Here is a 23,037-nt window from a genome sequence, read left to right as displayed (position 1 = left end):
CCACAAAGGAAATGTTCATTAAGTCATTAAATAAAAGAAGTGTACTGCGAGGGTTTAGCACGACACATTAAGCAATAAGATAGTATATACATTGTTAAAATATCTTATCAGAAATATACAGATCAATCATTCAAAGTCAATCCAATGAGAAAAAGGGCAGAACAACAAGGCAACATGTTAAGCATAGAGAAACATAGAAAAAGACATACGCTAGGACAGTACTAGACAGAGACTATAGGAGAGAAATCTAAATTTAGACTACATGGGTGAAGCAATAGCAAGGTTTCAAATTCAGATTCAAAATATATCAATAATATGAGGAATTATTTAGAGTAGATTTAAATAACCAGCTGAAATCCAGCCTGGATGAAAGGAATGAGTCATTAACAATACCAATTTGGGAAACTATTGCAGCAAATTTAGCAAACTATTCAAATATATCAAAATAGATATATATATATATATAGAGATACACATATGTAAAAAAAAATGTATTTTGCAATTTATCGACTTACAATAAATTGCAATGGTGTTTAAAGAATTTGAAGGGGAATGGGCTTTACCTCATCTCCTGATACAAACCAGAGACAAATAAGCAAAGCTACATCAGGGTAGGTGGGATACTATAACAACATTGGACACATTGTTATACTATTCCACCCACCTTAATGAGGATCCTTTCGGCGTGGCGATCCCGTAGCCTTTGGAGTCCAGGTTGCCTCCCACCTTCATGGTGTCGCAGGGTTTTCGCTGCTCGATATACTCGTTCATGGTGGACTCCAGCAGGTAGGCGTACTTCCCCTTGGACTTGCGGACCCTCACGACCCCCTCGGCGGTGGTTTTCACAAACACGGAGGGCTCCGCACTGCGCATGTATGTCCACATTTTGTCAAAGAGGGCAATTTTTGAGCGCTGAAAAAACAAACAGATAACAATAGAAGCACCTGGTGTTAGCGCGGTCAGGTGACGAGAGCTTCCTGGCACGTTGACTTCTTCACACATTGCATTCAGATTTGTTTTTAGATATGATTTAACCCAGGGGTGTCAAACTAATGTTCACCGTGGGCCACATCAGCATCATGGCCGCCCTCTTAAAGGGCCGGAAACACCTTAGAAGCTCCTCGAACATATTGTTAAATATCTCTCTCTGCATTTGATTATTGTTTATTTGAGTGTAGACATATTGGACATAAGAAAATGTCTCTAATATTACAACATAAATCCATTTAATTTGAAACCTTCAAAATAAAAGCACGGGAAATGTGTCTTCAATTTCTTTAACCCTCCTGTTACCTTAGGGTCAATTTGACCATATTCAATGTTTAACCCTCCTGTTACCTTCACATTTACTAACATATTTTACCCTCGGGGTCAATTTGACCCCAGCAATTAAAACCTCCAGAAAATTATTATAATTAATATTGTTTCCCAAGTTTAAGTGTGAGGTACTTTATGTTTGTTTGTTGACTACCTAAATAGCCCTTTAAATATATAAAAAAGTTGATATTTCTTATATGTTTGACACAGTGAAAAACAGCCTGGGTTCAAATTGACCCGAAAGAACACCGACATTAAACATTGAATGGGGTCAAATTGACCCTAAAGGTAACAGGAGGGTTAAGAAAAGGTGATCACATGTTTTTCAAGCCGTCAGGGGCCACATAAAATGATGCGGCGGGCCGGATATGGACCGCGGGCCTTGTGTTTGACACGTTTGATTTAACCTGATTACATCTACACTACCATTCAAAAGTTTAAGAAAAGCGCTGTTTTTTTCAATGAAGATTACATTAAATTAATCAGAAATACATTCTATACTTTGTTAATGTGGTATATGACTATTCTCTGGTTTTTAATGAAGTCTCTACATAGTGGTATGGAGGCCCACTCCAGTGTTCTAAAGGTACATTGTGTTATCACCTTAGATGACTTATGGAGGGGTAGAAAACCCTTGAAAACCCTTTTTATGTGAGCGCAGCTGAAAACAGTTATGCTGGTGAGAGAAGCTCTAAAACTGGCATTCATTTGAGCGACAAGTTTGAAGAACTAAATTAATATTTCAAATATAAATCATTATTTCGAACCTTGTTCAATGTCTTGACTCTACTTTCTATTTGTTTTGCAATTCATTTGATGAATAAAAGTGTGAGTTTTCATGGAACGGTAGTGTACCTCTGGAATGTATGAATGTGTCTACAAGCGTCCACATTGATATCCAATTGAAACCCGATCACTCAAAGCCTCTAGAAGCTGCATTACTCACATCATTTAAGGGGAGGGGGCCCTCAAACAGCAATTTCAGGTATGTTGAGACTTTCATACCCTCAACACAGATTTTAATGCAAGGGGTTAGAGGTGTCATAATGTCATCCTCCACATTGTCTGTGCTTCTTCGATGATGTGTACTGCTTTAAAGCATATAATTTCATGTATTTCTCAGGACAAGAATATTACAATCTATTGGAATTTGAAGCTGCTCTATCAAGAAATAATTGACTTTTTTGCACCAAGTTGAATTTTAATCGAGAAATTAAGTAAGCTACTAAGCTCTGACCTAAAGCCTTGTTTCTAGAGGTATAGAATACAAAAATAGTATCTCTCACCCTAAAGAACTCTTTAGTAGAGCCAGAATCCAGAGTCCCAAAGGCTATCTCGCTCTGTTTTGCCAGGTCTTCTGCACTCTCAATGGGGGAGACCATCCTCTCGACAGTTAGGAAAGCAGCCAGGTTAGCGGTGTAGGAGGAGATGATGATTAACGTGAAAAACCACCAAACGCCACCAACAATGCGTCCAGAGAGAGATCTGACGGGGGAAAGGAAACAAATAAAGAAATATTCTCGTGAGTTTGTTATCGCTGAACAGAACTTGACACTGTTTGTTTATCAAATGATAAAGTATTAACAAAAGATTCTGCAACTGTAGTCAGTGAGTGGACTTGAGCCCACAGGAGTTTACAGAAGTCAAGAATTACCAGAAAATACCTTTTATATTGCCAATTTATTGCTATTACTTTAATACCAATTTTATTTGTGATAATTGAGATAGTGGTCAGATGCTTGATTTCTCATAACCCTGCCGATTGTAAAAATTGCTTTCAAACTAAAATGAATCTCCAGAAACTTTTCATATTCAGCAGTGTATCATTAAACAGGACATAGGCTTGTGAAGATGATACAACCTTTGCAGTGTGCGCTAATAATACATCTATGTTAAAGTAATATGGTGAAGTTCTGTCTGGGGTTTAATAACATGCCTCTAAGCTCAACAAGTATATTAAACAAAAGGAGGACAGCCTTTCTTTAGTTGAAGAAATACAATTACATAATATAGCACTATACAATAGTGTCTCCTGATTCATAGTCATGCTGACATCTCTCATATCACCGGGACGAGATGTAGAAGACACGTTGAATCATCTTTCATCTCCGTGGAATACATGACTCAAACATTACTTACAAGGGGGCCTGCTCTCACAAGTTATTACATCTTCATGTTCAAAAGTTTATCCGACACTACATTCAAAGAAGAAGCACCATGACCGCAACTCCCTTAATGTATGTCAGCTTTGTACAACCTTGACCTACAGGATGTGTATGAAGGAGATACCAAATTAAATCAAGTAAATCTAAAGATATATGTATATATATTTATTTATATATATATACAAAATCAAATGAAAAGAGTAAATCTAAAGATTATATATATATATACTGTGTATATATACTGTGTATATGTATATAATCATTAGATTGACTCTTTTAATTTTAATTTTATTTTGTATGTACATATATTGTACTACCACCTATATATATATATATATATATATATATATATATATATATTGTACCACCTATGAATAAATATTAACACAGTCCTACGAACACTGCCTATATTTAAATATCTTTAGTACTGCCGGTGTCTCTAAAAGGTTGTAAAGATTATTACCAACCAGAAACATGGATGGCTGAATACTGAAAAGACCCTTTTTTTTTTTAAGAAGAACATTTGCCAACAATTTGAAATACGTTTGTCTTTGTGTTGCAGCAGAAAACACGTAATTGTCAGCCGAATCAAAAGAGTTAATTTGTTGTGACAATGTGTTCACAGAACCGGGTCTACCTTCAGCTGGAACGGACAACGTGTATGTTAAAAGCTTCTGGGTGTCACCATGGAGAGGTTCAACAGGAGGTAACTTTTATCCTATACTTCCATTTAGCATTTTAATATGATATGCTAATTAGCATTTGATGACGCGAAACTTAGCTTGTAAAGGAGTAATTTGAGAGTATTTATGATTGTCGCTGACAGTAACTAGATGAAGTAGAGTAGATATAAATGTGAGTGAACTGTCAAAGTAAATCAACCTCCTTGCCTAGTGATTATAATAAATCCATTACAAAGATACGGATACTTTACTCTGGACTAAAGCGTTGGACCAGCAGACCGCTAGCATAGCAAAAAATACACTTTGTTGACTCGCAATTTACAAGATTACAGTGACCAATAATCTGCCAGGAGTTGCTGTGAAAGGTGACAAAGCACACCAACATGCCAAGTCATAAAAACATGAAGTCACAAGTTATTTTTTGGTTAAGTAAACAGAGAATAACATGCCAGTGGAGGATGTTTGTGACCTACCTGGGTGAGATGTCACATCCTTGGCGCATGAAGGCTCCGAGGGAGAACCAGAGACTGTTGAATATGCCAAACTCGTTAGTCGACTCGTTGGTCTGGATCTGCCCGTCCTCGTATTCCTCAGTGTGCCACTCGTACGGGCTGAAACGGCTGACGAGGAACAGCACCACGCTGACGCCGATGTAGGCAAAAACGATACACATCCAGATCTCGTAGGCCAGAGGGTCCAGGAAAGAGAAGACTCCCGGTTTGGATTTCTGAGGCTTCTTTATCATGATGGAGATTCCCAGAGACATGAAGGGTTTGGAGAAGTCGATCACCTCCTCTCGGACCAACGTGATGGTCAGAGGAGCCACTGCGATGTCTGCTTTCTATCAAAACCAATGGGCAAAAATAACCGGGATAAGTGGCATGTGGCATGAATCAAAGACAGATTAATGATGTTCTTGATGAGGACAACTCACCCCGTACACCAACTCTCCAACCATCCCATTCCAGATCTTGGTCTCGGCATCTCTGGCTCCGTATTTCCCATCCGACACTATCTTCAGTTGGTATTTGAAGCCGCAGTGCTTCGCTATCTCCGCGGCCAGATCCACACAGTAACCCTCGTAGCGCTCATTGTCGACAAAAAGGTCAGAGTTCTTTTTCAGCATTACATACGGAGCTTCCTGGAGGACAGAAACAGAAAAAAAAACAGAAAACAGTGGTCAGCACAAGCGGTTTGAAATGTCAATGTTGAAAGCAGCTTAAAAAACGAGGGTTTCAGGACAGGAAGACATGTAATAATACAGACAGCACTATTCTAGTTATTCTGGTGTTATACATGAGGATAATATTAATACAAATAAGGTGTTCTGCTCATGTTTCCCAACACACATAGGGAAATGTGAGTTTTAAAACACCAAATAAAGTGTCCAACTGTTTCCCGAAGCTAGAGAAGGGAGACACTGGAAAGACAATTAAAGAAGACTACCTTACGTGATCCAATGGTATAGTCTGATATTTACCAAGATGGTGGTGACAATGACTGTTTTGTTTTCCATTCCCGTCGAGTCATTCGCAAAGACATCCGATTTGGTGACGGCCATTTTGTCAACTTCATTCCAGTATCCAATCTGTTGGGAAAGGAAGAACAATACCATCCATGACACATGATTAATCTTGACTGCCACTGTTAGAGTGCTGCTTTACATAATACAGTGCTCAAATTGAAAGCATACACAAGATTTAAAAAACCAATCATACTAAACTAGATACGTATTGAACCATCGAGATGCCGACCTTCATGGGACCGTTGGTCTTTAATTCCATGATGTTCACTGAGTAGTTGACTCGCTTGCCATGCTGATCGAACTGGATGTTTCCTGTCAGGCCTTCCACACGAACCTTAGAGACACAACATTAAACCTTAGATGTCATGTTGTAAAGATGACATCTCCAACCTGGTTGACACGGCAAGCACAATAACCACTGCTCTGTCGCACGAAAAGAGCTCTTTGTGTTTTGCATAATTCATCATCCCGCATTCGTCTTGAAACAATTAGTTGGATTTAAATTAAAGTGGATGGAGACATAAAGGCTTGGGAGAAGTCTTTTGTACTCTTCCTATTGTCCAAGAGGAAAAGTGTGGTTGGTTATTCTCTCCTCAAATCTGGCAAGTTTTACCAATACTTGGAATGAAAAGACGATATTAAAAGAGAATCTGCTGTGGACTGCATCAGAAAGTTGAAACAGAATTTTGCAACCCTACGTCATGCTGAGTTGGCCACGGAACCGGTGATCCAAATCCGTACAACCCAGCCATGAGGAAACAGAAGACGTTAATTGTTGTGCAGTAGATTGGCGCTAATGGGCCACTAAGTGAGACTTTGACACAACCCTGAGCTATATTTGGCCACAACGCCTTATTTGATGTGAATTCAGTCTTAGTGCCAAGATCCGAATGAAAGTTGTTGGTTGATGCTCCAATGATGACCAAGAACCATTGGTGCAACATCATAGGACATTTTTGACTGGTGCTTTTCCCCCCCCTGAATGTTGTAAATCTATATCTCTCAGCAGGAGTGAAGCTCATCTTGATTCATAGCTCAGAGGAGAGTCCGTGGGTAGACCTCAGTGTCTCTTCTGAAGAATAGCTGTCAGCACATCTGAGCATGGGGGGAAAACGTCACTCTTTCAATGTGAAGTACTCTCTGTGGGTGTTTTTTTGTGGCATTTGCTGAGGGAGATCTGCCGTTACCACGGCAACAAGGCTTCACCAACAAAAGGACGTGCGCACACGTGTAACGCGTCACCTGTTTCAGCGCGCGTTCGATCTCCACTCCCTGAGCCCACGGAACGGCGGGATTGGCCAGGCAGTCGCCGGTGTTGGCTCTCCTGGTGAAGTCGATGCGCTGTTTGTGCAGGTAGCGGAAGGCCTCCGTCATCACCTGCACGGCGTCGTAGGTCAACGCCGATATGTACTGGAGCGGAGCGATGGGGAAAGACTTAAGAGATGAGGTTCTGAGAGGTACGAGCCCTTCAGACGAGCCATAACTCCCAGACATGAAGTAGGACTCTCTCCTATCCTGTTGAACGTGTCCTGTGACCATGCAAATACAAAAGAGCTCCAAATCCACAAATGGAAATCGGCAATAACACAAAAAAACACATTGTACTCCTGATTTAGTCACATTTGCTCAAATCGAAAGCGCATGTAATTGGTTTTAGCCTTCTGGGATTTATTTTCAGTGTAATCCTTTCAAAATGTAAGTGTTTTCTTTGCTTCTTTTTTTTAAAGCAGTGACAGAATTACATATTGGAACATTAAGACCAAGAAATCACAAAACGGATGTCAGTAAATGGCAGCTTATGTTCACCAGTGCAGCTGGTGAAAGGTTGCTGAATACCAAAGGACACCAGAGAGATGAGAAGCACAATATCTAACACACTGGACTTTTTAAGATGTGTTTAAATTTGTTGGGCAGATTTACGAACAACTTCCTTCTATGTGGACAAAAAGACCAAATCAGTGTGATTTCAATGATCAGGAATGAGACAATTCGCTCCAGATGGCTTTGTGACTTCCTTCAACTGCATCTATGCATCTAAACATACATACATAGGACGTGTTACGTCTGTGCCTCAAGTCACACCATGGATCTTGAACACAAACTCGCCGAATCAATTTTTTCCGGGTTTCAATAATTAGCTAACTCTAAGTTCTGCCATTAAATTCAACTTGCCAACTAGTGAGGACAAACATGAACAGCTTTTAAGATAAATTATCCTCCTCTGAAGTTCTAAACACACACACAATCTCTGTTCGTCCTCCTTGGCATTTAGGCATCTTGTCCTAATTAGAGGGCATATTACAGCCTTTGTCGGGTGGTCTTTTATTTATTTTCGCTGTATTTATGGTCCTCGCCGCACCGGCTTGTTTTGCGTTGTAAATGTCACAGTTAGTTTTTCACCCAGGCTTGAATCACTTGCAGCAGCCTATATTTGTGTGGCTATAAAACAGATCTTGAACTTTGCAGAGAATATTGTTGTCGATGGCTCATGTTTCAATGTGAAAGTTTACAGTGAGTGGTTTGGAGACAAAGAGTGGGATGCGAGAGAGAGCCGGGACAATATTAGTTACATCAAAGGTCTAGGATAGGCGGTAACTTCCATAACATCCTGATTTAATTTATATTGCATGCAAACAAAATTATAAAAGATTTATTAAACATGCAAACACTCAGCTCATGGGAAAATGCATGTGTAAGTGTAACAATGCATAATAATCTGTATAGCTTTATTGTTTTATAGCAAGGTGTCAAACTCATGTTCACCGTTGGCCAAATCAGCATCATGCTGCCTTCTTAAAGGGCCGGAAACACTTTAGAAACTCCTCGAATATATTGTTAAATAACTCTCTTTGCATTTGATTATTGTTTATTTGAGTGTAGAAATATTGTACATAAGATAATGTCTCTAATATTACAATTTAAATCCATTTAATCTTAAACCTTCAAAATAAAAGCACGGGATATTTTTCTTCAGTTTCTTTAAGAAAAGGTGATCACGTGTCTTTAAAGCCGCCAGGGATCCACATAAAACGATGCGGTGGGCCGGATTCGGCCCGCGGGCCTTGTGTTTGACACCTGTGCTTTATAGGGTTGTATAATTGGGTCATAGTGATGGAAAAAGAATATTTGTACTTACATTAGAGCAAATGAGCAAAATACATTTTCATTCAACAATGCCAGCCCGCAAATAAATAGGAGAAGAGAAAGAAAACTCACCTTTATTTTGCTGTCGGCACCAGGATACTCCTTTTCTTCGAGGGCCTCCCATCTCTGGTCAAACTTGGCCACTAAAGGATCCTCAAAATCAACAATCTGAAATCCGGACACGTTTGCACCGCCATACTGGATTTTGGTTAGATCCCCATCAATGAATCCCTGAAAAAAGTTAATTGAGACATTTTGTTTTCTATTAAGAAGCATTTTTGGAAACATGACAGAATCATTGAATACAATAAAAGTTGTGTCACCTTACCAGATTTGCTATGATGTAGTGGTAGCCTTTAACATGTCTGCCAATTGTGATGACCTGTAGGGTTACGACACACACGCAAAGTATAAGCTCCTACTGGAATAATTAATCAAGTCTCAGACAAAAATAGATAACATTATACACGTTTTTGAAAGAAGTTCTTCGAGGCTGTCTTTTTTTAATGACTCGCCATATGATTAATAGCCATTTCAACGCTGCATCTGTTATCATTATCATTTTGGAAAATCTTCATTGCAATTATTTAATGGACCAGGAGTCTGATAATGAGATATAAAGCAATCATGAATGTAATGAATACAAATGTAGCATTACAATTCAGACATTGTAATTTGTCACTACCAACACCAACGTGGCTGACAGTCCTGGCTATTATCACTGAATGAAGAAATACTTTGGTGTTCACAGTCACACATACTGCTAGACAGAGATATCCTATTGCAAATAGACTTTACTTAGGGGAACAGAAAAGCAGAAAATAACAGAAATATCTCAGCTCTTTTCTATATATTTCTGTACCTCTTAGAAATGACGCACCTAAAACTAATCCCACTGCTTGACTGGCACCTCTGTTTGTCAGGGATGCTACTTGAAGCAGATTTGAATAACACGGTCTTGTATCTCCCACATAAATGTCTAAGACTTGAAGCAAAAAAAATCCACCTGAACGGATTCTGTTTTTTCCAGATAAACACCGAGGCTGCGGGCATTGATTTAATTCAGTGTTCAGTTAAACAGACGTTGACATGCCTTAAATGCTAATCGATAAGCCTCTTTCCTGGGTACAGAGTCAAGTAAATATAACGTGTTTATGTGCATCTGTCTTGCCTTTAATTGCAGTTTTGTTTACAGCCTAAATGAGGAATTAGTGCAATTGTTTTGGTGCCTTTCCACATTTGCTGGGGCTTCTGGGTCCATGTGACAACTGAAAACACTTTTTGTACTGCAGGAGAAATTAAAGGACTTTCCTTTTTGCTGAATGAAAAAAAAAAAAATGAAGATCATTTTTGAGTGTTATTACCAGTTCTTGACAACAGTGTATTTTCACATAATGAGATTTTTCTCTTCTTTTTGACGGTTATCAATAAGATCATAGTTGCTAATGTTGCTATTGTTAGCATATTTCTGTTCGATGAGTCATTATTGAGTCAGTTCTTTGACTGCATGACTCCTCTCCATGGCCACCATTCAACAATAGCCACATGGTCTCACTTTGAGTTTGGTCCTGAATTTAAGTGTTATTGTGCAACACTGAAAAGACAAATCAAAATTGATGGCAAAAAGAAAAATGAAAGAAATATAATTGCAAAACACCAATGAAATGATAATTGTTTGCATTCTGACATCTTTGGAAATGAGGTAAATATATATTAATGTATTTAACCAGGAAAAGCCTCAGATTTAAAACCTCCTTTACAAGAGTGTATGAGTTGAATAGGCACACCTCACATAATGGTTAGCAGTGTAAGTGAAACCAAAATCCCCCACAAAGTGAGATGTTGGTAATAATCTTAAAACAGTCAAAAGGCAGCAAGTGAACAACTGTTCCCTCCATTGTCTCCCTCTATTTCTCTGATATTCCTTGAGTTTCATCAAACCAGGAGCCTGCCTCATCCACTTCATTGTCATGCACATACAAATTCTAGAAGCCACATAAATGTGGAATGAAAAAGTAAGAAGAAAAAAATACAAACTGAATCTAAGCCACCCACGGCAGTCTGTCTCCTGACAGCAGACTGTGGCAGTTAGTACATTATTAGTTCCAACATCTGAAAACATATTCAAATTCCTGAATCCCAGTAAACCAAACTCGCTTGAAAGTCTGGTGTCAGTCGGGGAATACAGAACTGTTCACTGACTGACAAGAAAGACAACACAACAACACCCGAAACCCACTTGCTAACATTGTTAAATTTCACATTGAGAAAACTCTCCATCCGTAGGTTCTCAACGAATGTAAAGAGAACTAGAACGGGCACTCGGTAGAGCGCATACCTTCGCATTTCACAAGATTGGGCATTGAATTATGAACATTTTGGCATTAGTTGCATGCCAATTGGATAAAAATTGACTGCGCTATGGTAAAAAGAAGATTTTTACCTTTTCATGACCTTGACCTTTGACCCGATCGATCCCAAAATCTAATCAAATGGTCCACGGATAATAACAAATCATCCCACCGAATTTCATGCGATTCGGTTTAATACTTTTTGTGTTATGCGAATAACACGCATACGAATAAATAAATAAATAAATACACGGCGATCAAAACATAACCTTCCGCATTTTCAATGCGAAGGTAATTAAACAAAACACTAAACTAAACTCTTTACCTGCTCCATGATGTCTTTGACTTTGTCCTGTTCACAGTCCAGGATCACCCTCCTCTCTTTTTTGTTCTCCAAATCTTGGAACAGAGAGCGGTAGGCCTCATCCTTCTTCTCGTCCTTCAGGTTTCCCACGTTGATCGCGGTCACTTGCCACTTCCTCTCTGCTGCTGTGTCCAGAACCACCTGCAGCGTTGTTAGACCTGAGGATGGAAAGTGGAGTTATAACATTAAATCATACTCTCTGTCTGACTGATTTATTCGTTGTATTCTTTGCTACTGAAGACTTTTGGAGAACTCCAAAATTTCGATTTTAGAGACATCGTTTTACCAATGGAACCAACAACCGTCACCTTGGGAAGGCAGGACTAAAAAAGGTTTTCATACGTTGTGCTTCTGTACAGTATCCTTGTCTCTTCTTTGTTGCCCTTTCCTATTTCCTTAAAATCAGCTTTTTTGGGGGGGTTGTATATAATTGTATGCGTGTCTTATTGTAAGGGCATAGACAGTCATACATCCTTTAGAAGTGGCCACAAAGAAGGAACATTGTGGCAATGGAACACAAACACCAATGGTGGAACCAGAAAAGATGTATTATGTGAACAAATTATGTGTCAGACAAGACTTATTCAAAAGCATGGGTACACATAGTTCTTTCATATTCAGACTATTGAGTGTCTGCTTATTCAAACGACTCAATGCTTTATGTAAAAAGCTCATCAGGACTAACATGTGGGAGGAAAGTGGGTGTTACAATACACTAGAACGAACCAATACCAGAAGTTACATAGTGCTTGAATGCCGTTGATAAAACGATCTCTAGTCAAGGTCCACTTAAGCTTTTCACCATATCACACAGCTCTTATCACAATGCCTCAGTGTAGCTACCGGTGTTCAAACCTTTCATAATCCTTTCATTATTTTCATCACTTCTCGTTATTCATAAGACATTCCTTGTACACGAAGTCAAGTATGAACCTTTAAGCTCTATGTTTCAACCAACGTCGAGGAGAAGTCCTGAAAAGTGCTCATGATCAACTGCTTTGAATGTTATCAGCCGACTGAAATTGCATAACCAGCGGTCATGAGCATGCAGCAATAAATGGTTGTCAGAACTATAGAGTTTGAACATCTGTTTCCATGACAACTGAGCAAACGTCCTCTGCAGATACAGAGTGTACACGAAGGCAGAAAGCTCCGGTCCAAGTCGAGTAAACAGACCTTGAATGGAGATTGTCTTGAGAACTATTGTTTCAATGGACTGCCATCCGTCCATTCCCTTTCCCCACCCTTCCCGCGGCCTTGAGGGAAGGTGGAGACACATGTGTGGCTTTCTCCATCCCTCACTGGCTTCCCACCAGTAAAACATACTGAATGTGTTTCGTCAAAGCACTGAGCTTGCGGCGACTTCAAGTGGGTGAGTGTTGATTAAACAATCTTTACTTTAATACCATCTTATGCGCTCACGCGTTTCATTCTTTTCTCTAAAAATATTTGAGAACATGTCGTAGTTTTTATTTCAATCACATGCAGGAAATTGCCATCAAGCTGAAGCATTTCCATCTACTAAAGGCAAAGAATACAGTCTCTATTTGAACTTATATTTGTATCACCGTCTCTATTTCACAGCTGAATATTGCTCTGGTATTGATCCCTGGTCAGCAGAGGGCCGTTTGAGAGAGGTTTGAGCGTCTCCTTGTTATAGTGATGTGAATTACAGATGTAATCAATTTAATGCAATGGTTTTATGATGGTTGGGAGGAAAATGTGGGCTCGCAGTTTTATCCGAATTAACTATAAATCATAATTACAGTAAGGTCATTATGGTGTGGTTCAATTTGACTGTTACATCAATGCTTATTAAATGAGTTAATTCGAATTCAGAGCGATTTACAGAGAAGATACATCAAGCACGTAGGCCAAATGTAAGCGTAAAGGTTAATTCTACATTGATGATAATTTGCTTGATTAGTGTCTTTGACCAGTACGCCTAGATGAGAGAGTAAAGTCATCCTTGAATCATGTCAGCATGTCTAAATATTGTAAATTGCTTATTATACTCGTTTTGCTCCTATGTAGCAGCCTCATCAACGTTATTACATCATTAATACTCAAAGCTAAAAGGCCTCTCATTTTAGCTGTCACAAAACTACAGCTTCTTCTGCTCAGAGAGGAATTCACATGAGTGCAGCCACAGTCTTTGTCTCTTGCCCTGCATTATTATTTGATAACCACCTTACTTATATAATTGTTACAGAACATGTTTATCTCTTTTTGTCGGGCAGGTGTCCCTTAAAATTGGATAACTAGACATCTAAAACAGTAAACATTATAATAAATAAGGGCACAAGGTAACTGTAGAAACACAGTTTTTTCTTCAGTTTAATTGTTGAAATGGACCGAACCAGAAGTGAAAATAGCCACAGGCACATTATAAAAACTAAATGAAGATTTGATAAGATCCGTCATTTTACCTTTGGTAAGAGACCTTCAGTGTTGGACACATTTCTTATTTTGTGTCTGGAAAAGTCATTATTTTATTAATTAGTCATGAGCGATATTAGTTGTATGCATCATGTGTTACATTACTTGCGTCACTCAGTCCAGCTCCGGCAAATGCAATTTCGAAAACACGAAACACATGCAAAAATAGACTATATATGTCACTATATCACAAGCTAACGTGAGCTTATCCAGGAGTCCTCTACTCACAGTGAAGCTTGTTGGTTCACACAGCCTTCAACTCTGAACTTAACACCAGTATTTCCTTAAGTTTTACTTGTGGCATGCTCGCCAGGTAAGAATACGCATAGCATTGCATAACATAGCATAGCGTGCGTGTTTTTAGCCCGTTAGCTAAGATATGATAATTGTAAACAGGTAGCGCCCCATAATAAAGTATTAAATAGGATTAGCAACTGAAACAAGTAGTTATACATTACTGCCCATGTAAAAGTAGAGTGGAGTGGAGTGAGTTGTATTCTAAGTTTAATATCGGTACAAAAGGCTAAAAAAGGGATTAAAAGAAGATGTATTTCTGTTGTAGGGGTCCAATTATGGAATAATGTTGAAATAGAAGAAAGAATGGTGAACTCCTTTTTGTTTTTTAAGGGAATTATTTATAAAAAAATTATTGAGTTATAAATGTAATTAAAAACGGATTAATATGGAAGATGTATGTGGTAGTATATATCAATATATTTTGTTTTTTATCTTGTTTATTGTTGTTGTTTTATTTTTTCTTCTTTATTTTATATTAATTTTCTGATTTATTTTTATTTCAATTTAGGATAGGAATTTATAAGCATTTTTTTGCTTCTACCTATACCTTTTCAGTCTTTCTCTTTTGTATATTTTATAGGATAATATTGTACTGTATTTGATTTGATTGACTGAAAAAAAAATACAAACAAACAAAAACAAATATCCAACAACAATGGTTTTTAACGCTGAGTAAATAGCCTCAAAACAACCAAAAAGCCACTAACCCACTCGACTATTGCTTATACAATTCAAACGTTTTGGATTCCTTTAATCAGTTTATTCTAAATAGTATCAGTCCATCTGTACAATGAACCATGTGATATAATAATAAATAATAAATGAATTTGTTGCTCCTCTAAATACAGAACTCAAGCGGAGACTTGGCTTTGCTGGTTTCCTCTGCGGTTCAAAGTCTGCCGTATGCAGCATATTCCCCCTTGGGTTATGTCGGTTTGTTATTGCTCCTCTTTAGAATGATAAATATGCTGTCTTGGCTCGCAGCCAACGCCGTGCCATCCATTTACACCGGCACAGCGCTGCCATTGTACTGATGGGACCTCACATTTGCCACTAAGTTGCACTCAATCTAAAAGGTCAGGGGAGAAATCAAGAGACATGAACTAGAATGCAAAATGTGATAAAGCATAGAGATAATCACAACTGTGGAGGTGGAGTACGAGCAAACCGTAAGAAAGATTATTTATTTTTCCAGTGATCACATGCAGCTTCAACTGTAAAGGCTTAACTTCATACTCCTTGATAAAAACAACATCTCGTTGAGATGATGTATGCGACTGTATGATATGCAAAATATGATAGAAAACTATTCAAATGAGGCAAGTAAAGGCTCATAAATAATGCATATAGGAAAGCATTTCAACACCAGCTTCCTAGGAGCTACAATCTCTTTGCTTCAAGCTATTATTTCCTCACTCATCCACAGTAGCGATTGGTCCTCTTTCCCAAGGTGTACATTTGCACTTCCTACACAATACCAATTAAAGCACCACATAAAAATACATTGGTACGTGGATTTAGGTAATAGTTTGGCAGTAATGCTGCTTTTAAAATAGTAAAATGAATATACTTATGCAAATTTGCATTTTTTATTCTTTGAATTTGGAAATGGTGTAAATGGATACATACATTGTCGAAAATACCGCAATATCAACCTATTTAGGTCAGTAAAATGTTATCCTAATCATATACAACCCTATTGCTATAGCCAGAAACTTCTTTTAGTTTTAGCCACTTGGCTGCAATGGAGACGAACTGCAAAAAAAGCACCAATATGTTATCTTCTTTTAAGTTGATATGGCATGTTTGCAAACAATAGATTGTTTAAACATCATACAGATACAGAGCAACATTGGCATTCATTTAGCAGTTTTGTTTCTGACCACCTGATGAATGCAAGACCAGTATTCACTCTTCTTTAGGCTCCATTTGGTTTTCAACAAACGCCTGAGGAAAAATCTGCATTTATTCGCTGTTACAGTAAATGTTCCACTTTGCTCAACGGCCGTGAGTCAACTGTATCCATAACCACAGGGCGAGCTCCTGGCTGTACCTGGCTTTTGGGATGGGTTCGGATAAGATGCCGAAACAAGACTCAGCTAGGAACATCAACAGCTAAAGGCTTAACCACAACAACGTCTAAAGCCAGAGTTGAAGGCCGGCCCACCCACTCGCCAGCTCGGCTTTCCAAAGTTTTGTGAACAATCATGACTTTTGTTTTGTAACCTAAAGTTGCCCCGAGAATAAGTTGTAATAAGTGACACAAAAAAGACAATTTGTGCCCCTGTACAGAAAACAAATAGTTTTTTGGTGTGAGTATGTGTGTATCGAGTACTGTGTATTGACGTTGTATGTATTGTGCAACTATCTCACGAACTGAAGTGAGACTAGGTTGGATTAAAGCTGCTTTAAGTTTAGAGTCTGACCCGGCAACCGAACACTTTAAGGGAAAGATCGAGGTTATTGATCAAAGATAACGTTTTGAACTGCATGTCTGTGAGGGGTCTCAAATTGTCAATAGCAGAATCAAACACAATTCCTTATAGACTAAGGACCCAGATTAAAAAATAAAAATAAATCCCTTTCTCTCTTCGTTAGCTATTATTCTAAGTGGCAGTGATAAATTATCAAAGAGAACGTGTCACATTCAGTGAGCCAAAGGAATGGAAACCAACGCTCGGATTGCCTACAAGCCCACAAGCAGTACATCCATTATCTAAACTGACTTAGTGACAACAGCTGACAATGGCAGTGTTGGTTCAGCCATCAGTTTTAATGTGCTCATAGAATTCATCATAACCAGTGGCAACTCTATTGCCTCATCTCGTCTGTGAATCGCTCAGTCACTTACGATCTCTCTCTCTCTGTCTTTCTCCCTCTCTTTGTCTCTATCTCTCTCCACACTTCTGTTGCTATGGGAATGAGTGGATCACACTGACCTAATTAGACAGCCATGCAATGATGAAATATGCACAACAGTCCCTTTGGGGCCACAGTGGACGTACAGTAGAGACGGCGGCGGCGGCGGGTCAGGGCTAGCGTTAGCATGAGGTCAAACTAAAACAGCTGATTCCAACCTGCCCTCTGATTTGGGGGAGGGACAGTTCTTGGGTTTGCCGTCGGTCAGGAAAAGGCTGACGGGGAAGATTAACAACGGATGGAAAGAGGAAGAGGATCATGTCAAAAATAACGAAATGAAGGTCGAGCGTGAGGAAGATACTGCAGAAGATAAAGTGAAGGCGGAGCATGTGAAGCGATAAACAATAAGTTAAAGTGAATACAGAGCAGAAATGCATTTAATCCCTCATAAGCCATCGGCACTACACTGTATGCAGCCTAAACACTAGTGCAGTCGTTCTTGAATTGGGGTATGTGTACCCCTGGGGGTACGTGAAGGTACTCCAGGGGCTACAGGAATTAAAATATTATATATATATATATATATATATATTTAAAATGAGCATTAAAAAATCCTTTAAATATAAGTTAAAAAAGTGGAAGTTCATAAACTAAACTGTATATATTCTATATTAAATCAGACACTGATGTCACAAAGTGTTACATGTTTTGTTCAACCCAAAATGTTTTGCACTGGTGAGGGGGTTCTTGGCGGAAAAAAATATGTCACAGGAGGTACATCCCTGAAAAAAGGTTGAGAACCAGTGCACTAGTATATAGAAAGAGCTCACACTCCCTGTTACTTGAAGCCATTATGTGTATTAGTACAATTTCTAGTAAGCCATCCATGGGGTTTCATTATTAATCATTCAACACCTGCAAAGGGCTTCTTTTTTTAAAGTGATCCCACAATTATTTATATTTAATGTACAGAAAATGAAAACAATGAATGATTTTATTCTAAAATGAGAAGTAAAAAAAATGGCTTATAGGTGAAACCTGAAAGCCAGATAATACTTATTAGAATGAAAGGAGAAGAAAAAATACTTGAGTGTAATTCCAAAGTAACTGGATATGACTGAGGACTTAATTCTGTTCTTTCATTGAAGTAGCTATTTAAAGATAATGGAACACTAGCTGTGGAAGACACTTCCTTTGCTGGTCTCGGTGGCTGCCTTGTTCTCCAAGGGTACGAGTCACGAAATCACAATCGGCCGATGACACAACGAGATGAGGAAAAATGGACAACGCACAAAGAGAAACTGTGTGTTATTTAGCCCCTTTTGCCATTATCGTCTTTACACTTCAGACACCATGTCGTGTGTTGTGTTCAGACATCGATATGTCGGTGGAACAATACTGATAAAGCTTGTGAAGAACCATTCAGACAGCAACACATCTGCTAAATTAACATTTCCAGACATACATCAATCTCCACCACCGACGAAAGAGATCAAAGAATAGAGATGGAATAGGTTTGATTAGAATATGAAGTAAGTCTGGATATTACTCTTCTAAGGGTGGATCATTGTCCAACTTGCATAAAATCAGTCCGTGATCTTATCTGGAATTGCTATCACGGGTGCACAGAGGGACACGGCACAATTAATGATTTTTACTGATAAATAATCAGTGTATTAAAGATACTAATCAACTGATAGGCCAGGATATTGGTGATGATTGACATTGAGTTAGAGCTTGTGGAATGCTGTATCTCCCCAAATCCTACATAACACCATGGTTGGTTGATTACAAATCACAAAACAAAATATTTTTTACAGACCATTCCACATTTATGATTCACCCATACTTCAAAATGTTATATTCTTTTTCCGACTTTTCTTATTATTTTTCTTTCTTTTGGCGCAGTAAATGGCATTTTCTATTGTTGCTTATGAGTGCAAAAACAAAATCAGTATACCCATACTTAAAAAATGTAATATATTTTTTCAGACATGCAACTTTTTGTTATTTGTATCTTTCTTTTTGGGGCAGTCTTTTGCATTTTCTAGTGTTGCAGAACAATCAGTATCTAAATTATGAAGAAAAATCAATAATTCAATTATGAAGAAAAACGATCAAAAGAAAGAAATGACTGGTCCTGTTTTGCTTTTAAATATTCTCCTTTGTTATTACTCAATAATATTCAACAACTAAATGTCCTCATAGAGATTCCCATCTGTCTACCACTATAGTGGCCACACAGTTTTAGCTGAAGGCAGATATGACTTGTTTTAGTCGTCAGTGTTCACAGCATAAACATGTAAAGCAAACAAATCACGTTTCTCTGTAGAACAAGTGTGGAAGTCCACTACCGCGGGACACATCACCTTTACTGTATGTCAAATATGACCCCGACGGCCTCCACTCCCCTTCATATTCTGTAAAACAGACTCCGGAACACAGGAGGTGCTATAGTTGATTGTATGTGACAAGCTCTGAACCAGAATGCCCTTTACCTGGATGTACTGCGTTACATACTTACAGTCACTGTGTTTTCCTTATAACTGATGTTTGAGTTTGAAAACAATCTTTGAATACAACCGTTGGAAGCATTTTTTTTTTAAAGAGACATAATCACAACGTTTAAGCAAGGAGCAATAGATGGTGTCACATTAAAATTAGAAAAATCTGATTTTCAAAGGGCAATGCAGTTTTCAATCAAGGTACAAATAATTGTGTGCCCTAAATATGGAACACTTCGAAGACACTCCAGTGATCTGCGTCGTTATTAAATGGTCATAAGTGACACCGGATTTTCATTTAGGGGACTGTCTTTCATCTTTTGTTAAAATTAAAGTTCACTTCTTTGGCTCTACTATTGTAACGTACCATACGTAGCCTCCTTATCACCATTTTCAAAACAAAAGTACATTTTAAGTGAAAAACAGCATTATTTAAAGCCAAAATTACGATCTTTTCCTAAGCCTTAATAAATCACTTTCGAAATCCTCCTTAAGCAAGTTGGTTTCTTGAGTAACTAAACCAAAAAACTAACTAAACCTATTTTGGAAGTTAATGTTGGAAAGACAGTATTGTATGATTATAATAAGTGGAAACAGACATGCTATCCCCTCATAGTTTGGAGCTTAGAAGCACTGAACAAGCATTTGACCAGTTGTCTTACGTCGCTATAGCTGCATGTTTTTCACGATTCTGTCATGATTATGGCAATTTCCTGGAATCAGATTGGGAAAGATCCTTTTTAAAATGGTGTCCGTGACTTACCTCGGTCACTGTCGTAGAGGTAGGCGAACTTGTCCCACTTGTAGTACTCGATCAGGCTGAGGAGGGGCCCTTTGATATCGGGTCTCATCTGGATGATGAACTGTTGATGCCCATCCAGGGGGAAGCTGGGCGTAATGAAAGAGACGTGGAGCGTCCCGCAGAACGACGTGATGGTGTTCACGGACTTCTTGTCGTAGAATCCGAAAATGGCGTACACTCCTCTGGAGAACTGTGAACAGACTGAAGCGGAGGGAAGAGGTTCGTTAAGAGGTGTGTCGCCTGAATCGTAAGCATGACATTCTTTTTCTCCGCCGTGAAACAAATTGCAGACATTTATTCGCGATGCTTTCAAAGCTCTCTGCCATAATTCACAAGATTGTATACATCAAAAAACTTTTGCACAATCCTTGAGACCGCACACAACTATTAAGTCTTTTCTTTCTGATGATTTATAGATAACTTTCCGTCAGCTTTGCCAGGGGACTGCTTTGTATTCAACAGTATAAGATCCACTGTACGTGAAAGTTTTATGAGTTGCCCTCTGATTTCTTGATACAGTCGGAGTAAGCCATGTTGAGTATGTCGAGCATTCACGTTAACTGCACATTAATTCTTCATATGAGATATCCATCCGCGCTCTACCACGATATGCTATGTGTTCTGTTTGATTTCTGACAAAAAAATTGTCAGGCTTCTCCTATGAGAATATGTTCCAGTACAGATATGCTACGGTGCACAGGTCCAGTATGATGATGATATTAAGTACTCCATACATCTTCTTCAGAGTCCATTACAGCGTTGGTGAGATCCTTTTAGGGTATGTTACCAGCATCATGCTGGTAACATACCCTAAAAGGATCTCACCTGTGTGTTTGCATCAGATTATTTGTATTGGTACCTCTTCTTGTCACTGCAAAAATCCCCTTTATTCAATAATTCATAAGCCATGCTCAGGTACATACAGCACAGGACCTTTGTTGGCCTCCAACATCCATTATGCACCGACTGGAAAAGGGCACTGTGCACTGAAGACCAACAGCAACACCCGAGTGTCAAGGTAATGCTGAGATAGCGGCCGACATTTTACCGGCGTCAGCAGACTGGCGTGTTGCTTGTAAACGTGTATCGATCAAATGCAAGTTAATCAGGCTTATTGATTTGTACATATGTGTCCTCCAATGTAATTGATCTAATGAGTCAATTCCTTGGCCACGATATAATTGGGATGAATTGCTGACAAAGTGGAGTTCATATGTATTATAAATCAGCTGGCTTGCTTTAAATACTGTCGGGTTGATGCTACTGGCTGTGGCAGCTAACGTTGACGTCTTGAAACATGCCGCGTGGCATAAAGAGTGTGTGCTGTGGGCTTAGCAACATGGGAATGAGGGAATGTTATCAACAGGCTCTCATAGAAGCTTTGCTCTTCCGTCTTTATGTTAAGACGGGATGTTCAGGGAACGTTTATTACATTCTCTGCTTTAAGGTTTCACTCATGCGAGTGCTCTTTACACCCATGTGCTTGTACTTTTAAGCACTGAGCAGCTTCATTTGGGAGGTTTTGGGTCAACATGAACAGCAGCTCATTAAAATGTGTCTCTGGCGAATGAATCAAGCAGCCCGAGTATTTTTTTCTTTTTTTTCCTTTCTGCTCAACAAGACAGAGTGACTTAGAAGAACTTAAAATAAACGTTATGTCGCCAGTTAAGTTGTGAGGTTGAATTTGAAGTTGGAGAAGGTATTTCGGGCATCCAGTGTTACTAAAGTAGAAGTCAAATTAATTCGGTCTATAGACAATGGCAAGTGATGAGAGAGCACTTCTACAGCTTGGATAGACATGCCTCTCTGGTGTAAAAATCTATAAAAAAAATATATATATCCAAGTTAAATGTCTGGTTCTTTAATAAAATGTGAAATGTACAATCCTTTGGTTAGCTACTGTATTACTCCCACGATGCACTTTGGTTCTTTACATTATCTTTAATGTGATGATTCTTTTACATCATGTAACAACCAGTGGCGGGCCGTCAGGGCCAGCAAGGCCTTCTCTGCTGGCCTAAACATCATCAGAATATATATTTTTTTCTAAATATATTTTCCCACAAATATGTATTCAATTATTTCCCAGAGTAAGAGTTATTCTCTTAATTTCATAGCGTTCCTCTTGGTTGCACTGCTTCCAGCCCCAGGTTGAGATTTGGAGGGCTGGTCTTTATGTTAGATCTTTTATCCAATCATATTCAGCCATCGGTGTTTTTGGGGGCTAAAATCTGCCCTTAGGCCTTCAGAATCAACATTGCGGGCGCTGGTAGCTTCAAGTGAATGGGAATGACGATGTTGTGTCAACCAATCAGCTTTAGAGTTGGCCTCTAGGGCTTTCGAGAAGGCCCCGAACCGCACAGGAGCCAGCTAGCAGGCGGAGTGCTGCACGTCTTTTGATTGGATTACCAATATTGAGAGGCGGGTCCTATGGGCAGGTAGATGCAAAACCTCAGAACTAGGAAACTGAATTTGATAAAGGAATTAATTCGCGGACTACAAAGCTGTTTTTCAACCCACAATGGCGGAAGGAGGAGAAGATATCGATTTGGTCGAGCATATACTTGAAATCTGCTTTGGGTGCGAC

The 23,037-nt window shown here is 38.9% G+C and overlaps 1 protein-coding gene across 4 annotated transcripts in view; it reads right to left on the bottom strand.

Moving 5' to 3' along the window:
- The window catches only part of gria2b (glutamate receptor, ionotropic, AMPA 2b), a 53,012-nt gene that overhangs the window by 5,895 nt on the left and 24,080 nt on the right, over positions 1 to 23,037 (bottom strand). For all 4 annotated transcript variants that reach the window (XM_056439388.1, XM_056439391.1, XM_056439389.1 and 1 more), the window contains exons 3-13: positions 20,412 to 20,651; positions 11,511 to 11,707; positions 9,163 to 9,216; positions 8,907 to 9,065; positions 6,933 to 7,100; positions 5,920 to 6,024; positions 5,646 to 5,753; positions 5,100 to 5,306; positions 4,639 to 5,006; positions 2,604 to 2,802; positions 665 to 912 (exon numbers count right to left, since the gene is read on the bottom strand). In XM_056439388.1, the coding sequence (XP_056295363.1) occupies positions 665 to 912; positions 2,604 to 2,802; positions 4,639 to 5,006; positions 5,100 to 5,306; positions 5,646 to 5,753; positions 5,920 to 6,024; positions 6,933 to 7,100; positions 8,907 to 9,065; positions 9,163 to 9,216; positions 11,511 to 11,707; positions 20,412 to 20,651 (2,053 nt within the window). The remainder of the gene's footprint in view (positions 1 to 664; positions 913 to 2,603; positions 2,803 to 4,638; positions 5,007 to 5,099; positions 5,307 to 5,645; positions 5,754 to 5,919; positions 6,025 to 6,932; positions 7,101 to 8,906; positions 9,066 to 9,162; positions 9,217 to 11,510; positions 11,708 to 20,411; positions 20,652 to 23,037) is intronic.

This window comes from Pseudoliparis swirei, chromosome 19, assembly GCF_029220125.1.
Source record: "Pseudoliparis swirei isolate HS2019 ecotype Mariana Trench chromosome 19, NWPU_hadal_v1, whole genome shotgun sequence".
In the NCBI taxonomy this organism is placed as follows: Eukaryota; Metazoa; Chordata; class Actinopteri; order Perciformes; family Liparidae; genus Pseudoliparis; species Pseudoliparis swirei.
This window is presented reverse-complemented; position numbering and strand designations above follow the sequence as displayed.